Raw genomic sequence first — 13900 nt, forward strand, 5'->3', positions numbered from 1 at the left:
ATATGCCGTGTCCTCGAAACACGCATACAAGACTCAAGCCTGTTTACGCACCTCAGAACGCCAAGGATGAACTCAGCTCTTTCACACTTCTCCCTCCGTGTGTCCGGTGACCCAGAAGTGATGCTGTGGGATTTGCACTCAGCCCTAGAGCTGAACGCGCTTTGCTTGATTGGATCCCAGTGAACAGTCGTCTTTGCGCCGTCCGGTTATCCAGTTCAGTCAAGCTCAATACCTCAATACCTCGGCATAAGCGGTGCCTGTTTGTAGTGTCGGCTTATACTCCAACGGACTGCAGTTCTGTTGCTGAGACGGGTACCTTCTATCGAGAGCTATCCGGGCTCATTTGTCAGGCAACAAGCACTGACATTGTGATTCTTGCAGGCGATATGGATGCTCAATTAGGATGTCGGTTCGGAGTCGACGCCTCCCGCACAGACAACGGAAATCGATTCCTTTAGTTGTGTGCTGACCATGAACCGTTTCTGGGAAGTATGAACTTTCAGCATAAACGTTCGCCTCGCGGCGACCACCAACTGCAAATCAGCCGTGGACCCAGTTGGACCACGTGGCCACCATTCAAGGCTGCCGTTCCTTCTGGGGCACACTACTTGATTTCGATCACGCCATGGTGCGCGCACGCCTGACAGTTCGCTTCCCTTCAGGCCCTCGCAAATTAGCAAGAATCATGCCAATCCGCAATCTACGAAGGACGACGATAGCTCAACAGTACCGGTCCGAGCTAGCCCGGCAACTCTCCACAGTAAACCAATACTGCGGTGGCAATGAGCATGTAGATGAAGCGTGGCAAAGTACGAAAGGGGCTATATTAGCGGCGTTCAGTGCTGCGTGTTTGACTTCTATTCCACCACAAGACCGCTGGATGTCGGCGAGGTCGCTATCCACTATTGATGCCAGGGGATCCATAAAAGAAGGCAACGAATACGACGGCGCATGCAAATTCCTCGAAAGCTCGGCAGTTGGAGAAGGCCTTTGCTTCGGGAAACAGCCGTGCTCTATATCAACTGATACGATCGACTGGCTCTAGGAAAGCAATGGTCATCGAAACGACAAGTGAGAAAGATGGCTCATCAATTCACGCGCTAAAACGTCGACTGGGAAGATGGGCCGAATATTTCGAGAGACAGTTCAGCTAGCTTCCTGCACTACAGCCTGTAGAGATAGTGCATACGGGCAAATTGAATGTAAACACTGATCTTTGGAAAAAGAAATAAAGTACGAAATATCCGTGCTAAAACATGAGAAGACACTAGGACCGGACTGTCTGTATCCAGTCTTCTTCAATGAAGGCGGAGACTCCCTGACGATCCACCTGACAAACCTTATTAGTGCTGTATGGAACGAAGAGAGGGTGCCTACAGAGTGGGGCATGTCGACAGTTATTCCTATCTTCCAAAAGGGTACGCGGACGCTGTGTAAAAACCACCGTGGCATCAGCCTATTAGCTGTGACATCGGAGGTGCTCTCTAGTCTTATCTTTCGAAGGTTGACTGAACACAGGGAGAGACATCCATGAAGACCAAGCAGGGTTCCGTCCTGCAAGAGGATGCCTCGGTCATATCTTCACCCTCCGACAAATTCTGGAACAGCGACACTGCTCCCAACAACCAACAACAATAATTGTGTTCCTTGATCTGAAAGCTACGTTTGCGTGGACCGTTAGTCACTATGTCAGTGTCTGCGAAGATAAGGTGTCTTCCGTAATTTCTTGACCATCCTTATGGCGCTGTATGCCAACTCCTTGCGGCCGTGTGAAGTTTTATGGGAAGCTCCATTCCGAGTTCATCACATTAAGTGGTGTCAGACGGGGCTGTTCTCTTTCACCTTTCCCCTTCAACTTCGTCATTGATGCGGTCATAGAAGACTCACTACCAGCCTCTAATGCCTGTGGGGTTGAAGTGCTCCCTGAGCGTCCGCTCATAGATATCGAGTACGCAGACAACATAGCTCTTTTTGGATCTGACCCCGTGATAATTCAAACAATATTAAATAGTCTAAATAATGCCGCCTCACAGTTCGGCATGCGCTTCACACCTGCCAAGTACAAAGTGCTGCCGCAAGGCTGGGTGGGCTCGAACCCTAGACTCATACTTGCGGATGAACCGATTTAGGTAGTAGGCAAATTTGTTTACCTATATCACTCCCAGTGGTCTCGCGAAAGATGATATTTTCATCCGGATCGGGAAAGCCAGAGCAGCTTTTGTGAACCTGCGTCACCTGTGACTTAGGCATCTTATCAGCTTATCTGTCAATGGTTGAGTTTACAATGCTATGGTGCACTCCTTTCTACTGTACGGATCTGAAACCTGGTCGTTGCGCGCTGAGGACGTCTAAAGACGTCTAAAGTGTTTGACCATCGATGTCTTCGGAGCTTTGCCCGAATCTGGTGGGAACACCGGATCAGCTATTCTGAAGTACGTCGAATGGTATTCGGGAGAAATAACTCACCCTCGATAGATGAACTGATCACACTGCATAGGTTGCGCCGGCTTGGCCACGTGCTGTGTATGCCAGTCGACCGACTTCCTCGAAGGGCTCTTTTCGCACAACCACGTGAAGAGTGGAAGAGAGCCAGAGGCGGTCAAACAATGACTTGGCATCGAAGTGTGGTATCTCCCGCACCCTCCTACTTTCCAGTGATCGAAACAGTAGCAGCTGGAACCGGTTTACCTATGGCACACTGTTTATGGCTGACACACTTAATTTATGACATCACGTCAGCGCCAGAAAGTTTGGAAGTTGACGAATGATGCCCTGACTTTCTTAGTTTGATGGACGCAGCTGTAACTTCTGTACGACATTCACAACCGAAGATGGTATTTCGGGAAGTGATTTCGCTTTTTTGGCAGTCCATCGGGACTTATACAGCTTCCCAAATGGACAACCTTATCTACCAATCTGACTGATTCATGTGCAACATTGAGGTTTGGATTTAACACCACTCAGTCTGGTACCAACACCTAACACGTTGCAGGTGCGAAGGGCATACCGAAATCTGCAGGATTGTTTAGGTTATTTAAGGTAGCTTATATTTAAAAAAAACATCCTAGAAGAGGAATATCGTCAGTGTAATCAGTATCGGTGAGCCAATGTCCCGGGAACTTTTCGATATCCAAGGTGTTAAGATAGGTAAAGAAGCCGAAAGCAATACATCATTTTCTGGTAAAATGCGACGAACCATAGTCTTGACTGGCACCACTGGATATGGTAAACTCAGAAGAGAATTCGGCGCTGACAAGTACACATACATAGTATGAGGCATGTAGAACCTTCACAAGAGACATGAATTCAGTGGGGGCCCCTTAATCTCCGGGCACTTCCACTATTTCTGACAACCAACGGAGTCAAAAACAGATCCAAGGTCGATAAAAGCTGCTGTTGTATGTCGGAAGGAGCGACAGCAGGAACACTTGCCCCACCAAAACTGACCGCCTTGTTCGCCGTGCATCACGCTCAGCCGCAACTCCTGCCTGTCTGTCTTCACTAACAACCCTACACACTCTCGAATCTCGGAAACCGGTTTACTTAGCTGTCGTTAACCTTGGCACCCTGAAGCAAGCAGGATAACAAGCTTGCTGTCACGCTGGATTTCCTCTGCATTGGTGTATGCTGTCTGTCAGAAACAAGAGTCCAGGATGCAAGCACTGTAATTGAAACTTTGCACCCTGGCATTCTTCTGGCTTCCTGCTACACAACTCTGGTGATGCGGACGTCGCTGTAGCTGGATATACCGAGGTGATCATTATGTTGAACCATCGAGCGGATGCGTCTACTCGATTGGGTACCCGTTGGGTGTTAATGATAATAAATAATAATAATATTGATAATAATATAAATTGTGTCTGCTTCCCCTAGCTCTGAATCTGCCCTTGGTTTTCCATTACAATGGTCTAAAAGCTCATGGTCACGGTTTCTAGTTACTTAAACGCCCCGAAGAGTAGGCTTTGTGCTATAGAAAACCTTTTGGGTGTTTCGGTTTGGGCACGAGACGCATGGAAAGCGTAGAGCGCCCTCTGCAGTTTAGTGCCAACCACCGACCGTACCTTCGCAGTACCAATTTTCGGAATAGTATGGTTGTTTTGATTACATGTATTCAACAACGAACCAGGGCATAATACAAATGGTCCACGTTGTCATCCGTTACTGGTAGAGGACGTTGATCTGCGCCTGCCAATCTTTCTTGAATTCCTCTGTTGACCCCGATCAAATACGTGTTCGTTTCTGCTTTTCATTGTACTTCTCAAATCTGTGCAAAACACCGTTTATCAATTCAGACGCTTGTGGACCTCGGAGTGAAACAAATTATCAAAAATTACTTCTCTAACGCCAGCCTGTTGACTCCGCCTAGGATATTACACATCACTGGGGTGAGAAATCCAGGGCTGCACGTGGTGGCACTATTTACCTACCTACGGCACAACCCATCTGAACTCATATGACCACTTGATCTCTGACACAACCCTGGTTTGCTGGAGGTGAGATGGTTTGGTGTTTAGAGCGCAAATTTACTGACCTGCAGTTCCGTGGTTCGAATCCGATCTCTTCCTCTCTACTTCCCCTGTCTAGGCATGGGCAACCTGGCAGTATCCCAGCCCTCGTGCTTCCTTCAGGTGGCATGGTAGCTGGGCATCGAAAGGGTGTTACAGCTTGACGATCTTTTTTGCTGGAGGCCCGGCGACAGAGTCCTCCTGATCGCAACCACAACTCAACCCCGCGCATCATCTGACGCCTGGGAAAAGTGAGTGTCCATGCCGACTAGGGAGATTGATGGCTTAGAAAGGCCGACGAAATGGAAGGAGAGAAAAATGCTGGAATCATCTGCAGATTGTTCCATCTAATTCTACCGACTAATCCTCAGACCATTAGTGATCACAATGGCTCTCTGATATTCAGCAAAGAACGTTTGGTCCACTGGATGCAGTACTTCGAACAACTCATTTGGCCACATCCTATCTCCAATCCGGACTGTTGGCATTGAACAGAAATGTGGGTTGTACACATGAAGCCTTCCGTCAGCCTTAGGATTGTCCGGTTCCATATCTCCAATCATGCGTTATTTTCCTTATGGTTCCGGTGACCTCACTTGCTCGATTTAAGGATGGCGGTGAATTTCTCAATCGGTGCCTGTCTATTCTATTCGCGTCTATCCTGAAGAAGGAGACTGTCCCGAACAGCTGGGGTGGGTCGATAATAGTACCCATTTTCAAAAGAGTTACCCGAGGTGATTGCAGTAACGAAGTGAGACGTTTAGAAAGAGTCCGAGAACGAGTTAGAACAGAGTCCAGGTTTTCGAGGATAAGCAACGTTGTACTTGCCTAAGAACAAGCGTACATGAGCTGAAGTGTACATACAAAAGTTCAGTACGAGTATATATGGTAAGTATAAGAATAAGCACACAAAAATCGTGACATTCACCCCGACAGTGTTTGAATAGGCAGGTATGAGCTGACGCAGACAGGAAGTGATGTACTGAATCAAGTTTCTCTTTTCCTCAAACTATAAGGATGAATGCGTCGCTGTTGTTCTAGAATCCCAGGATAACTCGGCTGGTGCTCGGAGGACGGTACAGAAGAAGATTCAGATGCTTGAGAGCTATCGGGCTGACGTCCGGTTAGTTCAGTCGTATCTGGGTGTTCGGTATCCTCGTTGGATTCAGACAGATTGAGAACATTGTCTGTTGTATTCTGAACCGCTGGGGCTAGACGGCGAAGGGACACGGTTTCGACTCTTCCGTCTCGATGAGCAATGTGTGCGTAGTGTGGGTTGCAGTTCAGAAGGTCAACTTCTTCTACTAGTGGTTGGTACTTGGATGACCTATCACCTCGTTGCAGCAGAACTGGACCAGGGGTGGTCAACCAAGATGGCAACGATATTCCAAATGTTGATCGACGTGCGTATTGGAACAAACGTTCGTGTGGAGTACAATTAGTGACTGTACATAACAATGATCGGAGGCTGTGTAGAGCATCAGGGAGTACTGATTCCCAACGGGAAGGCGGGAGATTGTGAGATTTCAGCGCTAAGCTTATTGTTTTCCAGAGAGTACCGTTGAGACGCTCAACTTGACCGTTACACTGTGGATTATAAGCTGATGTATGACTCATAGCAACACCTTTCTCCAGAAGAAAGCTATTGATCTCAGACGACATGAACGATGAGCCTCTGTCGGAATGGATATAGGCTGGCATTCCGAACAGACAGAAGATTTGTGTGAGACAGTCAATCACAGTTGCCGAGGTCATATCCGCACACGCAAATGCAAATGGGAATCTAGAGAACTCGTCAATTATAGTGAGTAAGTAGCGGTTGCGTGTATTAGATGGCAAAGGACCTTTAAAATCCAAACTCAGACGTTCAAAAGGTTGTGTTGCTTTAATGAGTCTACCAGAGGATTTCCAAAATCTTGGCTTCAGTTCAGCACACACTTTGCAGGAGGAAATGACGCGCTTGACATCGTCGACGGAGTAGGGGAGATTCTTGCAACGCACAAAATGAAACATACGGGTAATGCCTGGATGGCAGAGGGAGTTATGGAGCTCTCCGAGTTGGTTATTGCTCCCCATGGAAGCACATACGTTTCGTGACAGAGTGTCGGCGACATGATTGTCCTTGCCAGGTCGGTATATGACATCATATTTGTACTCGGACAGCTCAATCCTCCATCGTTGTATCTTGTCGTTTTTCACTTTACCCTTCTGTCCACCGCCGTACATGAATGAGACTGAACGCTGATCGGTGATCAGTTTGAAGGGTCTTCCGAGTAGATAATGCCGCCATTTCCGGATGGATTCAACGATAGCGTAGGCCTCCTTCTCGATGGCAGAATGATTCTTCTCGCTCGGATTGAGTGTCCTCGAGAAAAAGGCTACCGGCCGACGGTTTTGGCTTAGGGACGCGGCTATAGCCACATCGGAGGCATCCGTTTCAACAACCAGAGGCTCGTTATAATCTATTGTGATTAGTGTAGCATTTTCTAGTTCGTTCTTTAGGTTGTCGAAGGTCAACTCGACGTCGGCAGGTAGGGGAAAAGTTTTATTCTTTACCAGTTTGTTGATTTTGTCGGAAAATGAGGATATCCAATGAGCATAATATGCAAACATACCGATGATACGTTGCATTTCCGTGGTAGTACGCGGAAGAGGTAACTGACGGATGGGTTCCATGCGTTCAGGGTCTGGTCTAATGACACCCTTTGAAACCTCATAACCTAGGAGGCGGATAACTTTTGAAGAAGTGACTGTTTTGTCATCATTAAGAGTGATCCCATACTTCCTCGTAGCTCTCAAAAACGACTGGAGATTGAGATCGTGTTCCTCTTGGGTCTTGCCACAAATAGTCACATTGTCTATGTAGGCATACGTGCTTTTCAGCTTTTCAGTCGTAATGATATTGTTAATAGTTCGCTGAAAACACGCAACACCGTTTGTGACACCGAAGGGTATGCGACGAAACTGAAACAGGCCACCACATGCTTCGAATGCTGTAAAAGGTTTGTCGGATGCCGAGATGGGGACTTGATGGTAAGCAGACAAGAGGTCTAATGTACTATAGACTTCGTAGTGCGAAATCTCCTCAATCATTTTGTCCAAGCGTGGCAGAGGGTAAGCGTCCAGATATGTGAACCGGTTGATAGTTTGGCTGTAGTCAACAACCATCCGGCGTTTGTGATTGATACCCTTAGTAATCAAAACCTGCGCTCTCCAGGGAGACGTTGACGGTTCGATGATGCCTTCTTGCAATAAGCGGTCAACTTCGGCGCGAATGAATTTTTCATCATCCGGATGATGCCTTCTTGATTTGGTTGCAACAGGCTTGCAATCTGGAGACAAGTTGGCGAAAAGTGATGGTGATTCAACGTTTACAGCCGTCAGGCCGCAGATGGTGAGCGCATCACGATCCCCGCCGAATGAAATTTCTACCTTGCCATGTAGACCTAGAAAGTCATGCCCGAGTAAAACGTCGGTGCAGAGGTTTGGCATTACAAAGAGCTTCAGTTCACTGTATGAGGTATCTCTGTATCGGACAGAAACACAAGCGTAACCAGTCGTTCGACAAGATAGGGATGTAGACGCCATTGTGACGACTGAGAAAGTTGGATAAATTTTCCAATTATGCAGTTTCACGACCTTAGCGTTAATGAAACTGCAAGAACTCCCTGTGTCGACCAGAGCACGGAGAGTGATGCCATTGACTTCGATAGTTGCGATGGCATGCGCCAGGCAGGTAGGAGCTGCTGCAACGAATAATGACGATAAAGTAGGCTTTGTTGTACAACTTGTGTGGAACTTGGAGGTATTTTTTGAACGGCACACGCGGCGGAAGTGACCGCGTTTACCACAAAGATTGCAGACGGCTTCGCGAGCGGGGCACTTTGGACGAGGATGTGCATCATAACCGCAGAAATAACATGTCTGAATGGATTTTACAGCAGCAGTGGTGGGATCAACACGCAGTTCGGGATTCTGTGAAATGGGTGGAATCGTAGAGCAAGATATGGGTTCGTTACTAACATATGACTGTGACTGTTTGTGAGCCAATTCGAGGGATCTAGCCAGCTGATATGTTTGGTCCAGAGTGAGTTCGCTTTGTGCTAGAAGCTTCTCGCGGATGGATGTGGACGCCAGGCCATTAATTATAGCATCACGCACGCACTCATCTTGATATTCAGTTGCAGACACAGATTTAAACTCACAGTCTTTGGCTAATGATTTCAGTTTTTGTACGAACTGATCGATATCTTGTCCACTCTCCTGTTTGTAGGTCTGTAGCAGGTAGCGTGCATATATGACATTTTTTGGACGGACATATAATTTCCGTAACGTGGCGATTGCAGATTCATAGTCGGTGTGATCAGCAATGTGATCGTATACTAATGGATCCACAAAGTGGATGAGAGTTTCAAGTTTGTCGGGTTTAGAAGATTCGACGGTTTTCAGATAGGTTTCGAAGGTACGAAACCAGTGATTCCAGCGTTTTGCTGCATCTGCGGAGTTTGGGTCAGCGTCGAAGAACCGAGGTCGTGGTTGCGGGTCCATTGTGTTCTTAGACAAGTAAATTGAGACGTTTAGAAAGAGTCCGAGAACGAGTTAGAACAGAGTCCAGGTTTTCGAGGATAAGCAACGTTTTACTTGTCTAAGAACAAGCGTACGTGAGCTGAAATGTACATACAAAAGTTCAGTACGAGTATAAATGGTAAGTATAGGAATAAGATGCCAGTTTGACTTCCATCGTGAAAAGTCTTTCGGAGTCACTGATTCTTCGTTATCTTACAAGACACGCGACAGTTCAGTACGAGTATAAATGGTAAGTATAGGAATAAGATGCCAGTTTGACTTCCATCGTGAAAAGTCTTTCGGAGTCACTGATTCTTCGTTATCTTACCATGACACGCGACCCCTTGACTTGTGAGCATCAAGCGGGATTTCCACTGAGTAAGGGTTGCGTCGACCACATCTTTACACTCCGTCATGTGTTAGAGCAACACGATGTGTACAGACGACCCACAGTCTTGACGCTTTTTGTAGATTTGCCAGTCGCTATCTAATTTTGATCCACGGGATATTCCCCGGAATTTTGTGAACATGATCCAGTTCTCATACTCACACATTTCTGAGCGTGCGGGAATGTAAGATGAGGTCTATAGAAGTCTCGTTGGAAAAGGGGTATCCGGTTGGAATGTCCCTTCTCCATGTCCAACTTCATCATTGATGGAACAATAAGGTGAACACTGGGAAGTTCCCAAAACCGAGGTGGCTCAGTGGTTAGAGTGCGAATTTACTGACCGGAAGCTCCGTGGTTCGAACCCGACCTCTACCTCGACTTCCCCTCTCTACGCTTGGGCATCGTGGAAGTGTCCCAGCCCTCGTGCTTCCGTCGGGTTGCATGGCAGCTAAGCAGCGAAAGCGTGCTACAGCTGAACGATTATTATCCCCAAAGCCCCGATGTTCAAATCGTTGTTGATGAGAACATTGTCCATCTGGAGTATGCAGACCACATCGTTTCTATCTCGGAAGGCGGAGGTCAAGCACTGTTGCATATTTATTTATTTATTATTAATGTTGCATAAATTCAGCTGAATGAGCGGACCACTATTTGGGAATGCGCTTTGGCGAGATGGCTCATTGTTTAGAGCGGGAGTTTACTGATAGAAAGATCCGTGATTGCAAATCGACCTCTGCCTCTCGACTTCCCCTGTCTAGGCTTTGGCAACTGGGCAGTATCCCAGCCCTCTTTTTCCTACTGGTGGCGTGGCACTTAGGCACCGAAATGGTGCTACAGATGAACCATGGTTTGGCCAATCAGGGTTGGCCTTCTCGTTCGTCGCTGGTCCTCCCCAACTCCGGCCAATCCCCTAGATGTTCCGTTATTGCAGGCAGCCGACCTCTGGACACCACATACGTCTGCCCATCTTGTTACTTAGCCCATCCTAGCCATAGTCATCCTAGAACTCAGGCTAGCCGAGTACTAATAAGCTTTCGCTGACCTTCCTGTTCCTAAAACTTCCGAAACGTATGTACAGACCCAGCTCGTCTTAGGGTTTGTCCCGTTCTGGTATTTGTCTGCATGCGGTGAAGAGGAACAGCATTCAACATTCACTGCATTCAAGGGGCCGAGATCACGAAAGTCTGTCAGCACTAAATGTCAGGATCACTCACTCAGAACGAATGGTTCGGATTCTAAAATGCTGGGAATTCAAATTCCAGATCGAAGCATTCGAAAACATAGTCGAGGCTGACATAAGGGTGGATGTCACAGCAGACCATGTTCCCGATGGAGACCAGTAAGGAAATCTTATCTGGTTAATCGTACGTCGCAGCGAGAAAGCCTGTGGACCAGACCTGGCCATCGTTTACTTATGGAGGGAAGTGGTAGGGAATTAAGGTCCATTCAAACTGTGTTCTAACTTATCTGGACTTTGGTACAACGAAACTGCCAGTCAGCAAAAAATCACAGAAGAAGACGGCTATAAAATTTGTGAGGAAAGGGTCTTGATTCGTCTGTATGGTGTGTTCGTTGATATTGAGTGTTAATTGTAATCGACCATACCTGAGCGAATGTAATCCCAGTTATTTGACGTCTCTTTTCAAGCTGATTGTGACTACCTCTGAGCTGGATTGGCCGCTTTTGACCCTGAATTACTTATGGAGAAAAAGCTGAAAAAACACACTCACAGAAGTGATGGGAAATGTTGCCAGCCGGAGTTAATTGAAACCCTGAGTACGGCACTCAAGAATTGGAAGACAACAGAAGCAACAGATTCTTCAAAGAAGTCTGCCAAACCCGTAAACAGTGGTGATGGGGTGGCGAGGAACATAGAAAAGCACATTCTCCATGGGAGCGCGGGGGTCATTCCTCCAGGATGTGAAGCCCCGGGAGGTGGCCTAGCGTACCCGAAGGAATCGAAGTTTGTTTTCCATTACCGAATACGCAAAGTGGATGACGATCACACGGTCCTAGATGATACGCGAAAATACGGCAAGTCGATGGAACTTTATTCTGGTAAAGAATTCCAGTTAGACGTAAGTCTGTACAGATAATTTTATCCCCTCAGTTTCGAAAAAAGGCTCTGTTTTCGTCCTGTATGACAGAAAGATTCGTCGTCCGATGTCAACGCCGTGTACTCTGCAACCGTTAGAAGTACAGTCTCCATAGTATATCATAAGAGCACATAGAGTAATCCCAGTTATCATTGTAATAGGAACTCCTGAACAGTCTACTACCGGTTACACTGCCTCTATGACTCATTGTTGTGGTTCATCCTTTGATATACATCAATCTCCAGGTGATAGGCGACTGGTGGACTTATGTCACTCGAAATTCGTCTGATTTTCCATTTATGATACAATACAAACTTGTTCTGGTCACTGCATTTTGCAGCATATGAGGCCCAAACAAAGTTTGCTAGGTTCATCACAATCAGTCCTTTTCTCCGGTCTTGTTCATCACCCGCAACCTACGCTCCTTATCATTTTTCTCCTATTTAAGCCCTGTCTACGGACATCCGCTTACCATCCGATCCGTACACATCTGGCTTTCAGTTAGTTTAGGAAAGCTTACACTTCACTTATATTAATAAACACTATTTGTCATCATATTGGTGGAACTTGCGGCCCTGAACTCCCCCTCTTGAATTTGCCTGCAAACATATTCTCCATATCCCTTGACTATTCCTTTTGTCCAATCACGCTTTTATTGTGTCTTCTCTGGTGTCAGGACCCCCTGATCATAGCCTTGGTACTTATTCACACTTCTGCTCATTTAACCTACCCCACCCCCTATTACGGCGTACTTTTTGGTGATACTTCTACACCGACTAAGAATCTAGGCACCTATATTTTCTGTCCCCGGGGATGTCTCTCAGATGATTGATCTACTTTCGTCGAACATATTACTGAAGCACTCGTATCAGGTTTCCCCCACATTCTCCGAACACGAATTATTTTCCTTTGAGTGGCTTAATCTTACTTTGTCTACAACAGAATCTCCGAAATAAGTTCTGCGATCCGTTTTAAAAGTTTTTTTTTGAGGACTGTATACAGGTAAGGAGATCTGCTTGTCTTTTGGACAACTTTGCAATCACCATCATCATCGTCATCATCATCATTGTCAGCTGTAAAAACCGCATACTTATCGCCCACCGATAATTTGGGGAGGTGGGATAGGTAGCTGCCATTGGAGGCGAGCTGAGAAATTCGTACGTAAATACAGCACTGTCAAGTTGGGGAATTGGGAAGGAAGCTATGCATTGAAGGCAATAGCTTGGATGCACGAGCGCCATTGCGGGCGCGACTGGGCCATGTCTGCAATCGATGCTTTAAGTGGAACAACGATCGCTAATGACTGGAACTACCGACGTGATCCCATGACGTAATTTTGCCCTCAAAGCTGGAGGCCAGTTTCATTTGTATCGTCACAGAGTGCTTTTAGATAGATAGATAGATAGATAGATAGATAGATAGATAGATAGATAGATAGATAGATAGATAGATAGATAGATAGATAGATAGATAGATAGATAGATAGATAGATAGATAGATAGATAGATAGATAGATAGATAGATAGATAGATAGATAGATAGATAGATAGATAGATAGATAGATAGATAGATAGATAGATAGATAGATAGATAGATAGATAGATAGATAGATAGATAGATAGATAGATAGATAGATAGATAGATAGATAGATAGATAGATAGATAGATAGATAGATAGATAGATAGATAGATAGATAGATAGATAGATAGATAGATAGATAGATAGATAGATAGATAGATAGATAGATAGATAGATAGATAGATAGATAGATAGATAGATAGATAGATAGATAGATAGATAGATAGATAGATAGATAGATAGATAGATAGATAGATAGATAGATAGATAGATAGATAGATAGATAGATAGATAGATAGATAGATAGATAGATAGATAGATAGATAGATAGATAGATAGATAGATAGATAGATAGATAGATAGATAGATAGATAGATAGATAGATAGATAGATAGATAGATAGATAGATAGATAGATAGATAGATAGATAGATAGATAGATAGATAGATAGATAGATAGATAGATAGATAGATAGATAGATAGATAGATAGATAGATAGATAGATAGATAGATAGATAGATAGATAGATAGATAGATAGATAGATAGATAGATAGATAGATAGATAGATAGATAGATAGATAGATAGATAGATAGATAGATAGATAGATAGATAGATAGATAGATAGATAGATAGATAGATAGATAGATAGATAGATAGATAGATAGATAGATAGATAGATAGATAGATAGATAGATAGATAGATAGATAGATAGATAGATAGATAGATAGATAGATAGATAGATAGATAGATAGATAGATAGATA

General features: G+C 45.3%; 1 protein-coding gene across 1 annotated transcript in view; it reads left to right on the forward strand.

The window, feature by feature from the left end:
- Positions 1-11104: 11104 nt before the first annotated feature.
- T265_01889 (hypothetical protein) overlaps positions 11105-13900 on the forward strand; it is a gene marked incomplete at both ends in the record, with an annotated part of 15856 nt that continues 13060 nt past the window's right edge. The window contains one exon of the mRNA XM_009166015.1: positions 11105-11537. Within this exon, the coding sequence (XP_009164279.1) occupies positions 11160-11537 (378 nt within the window). The remainder of the gene's footprint in view (positions 11538-13900) is intronic.

The sequence above is a fragment of the Opisthorchis viverrini genome (genome assembly GCF_000715545.1).
Source record: "Opisthorchis viverrini unplaced genomic scaffold opera_v5_21, whole genome shotgun sequence".
Classification (NCBI taxonomy): domain Eukaryota; kingdom Metazoa; phylum Platyhelminthes; class Trematoda; order Opisthorchiida; family Opisthorchiidae; genus Opisthorchis; species Opisthorchis viverrini.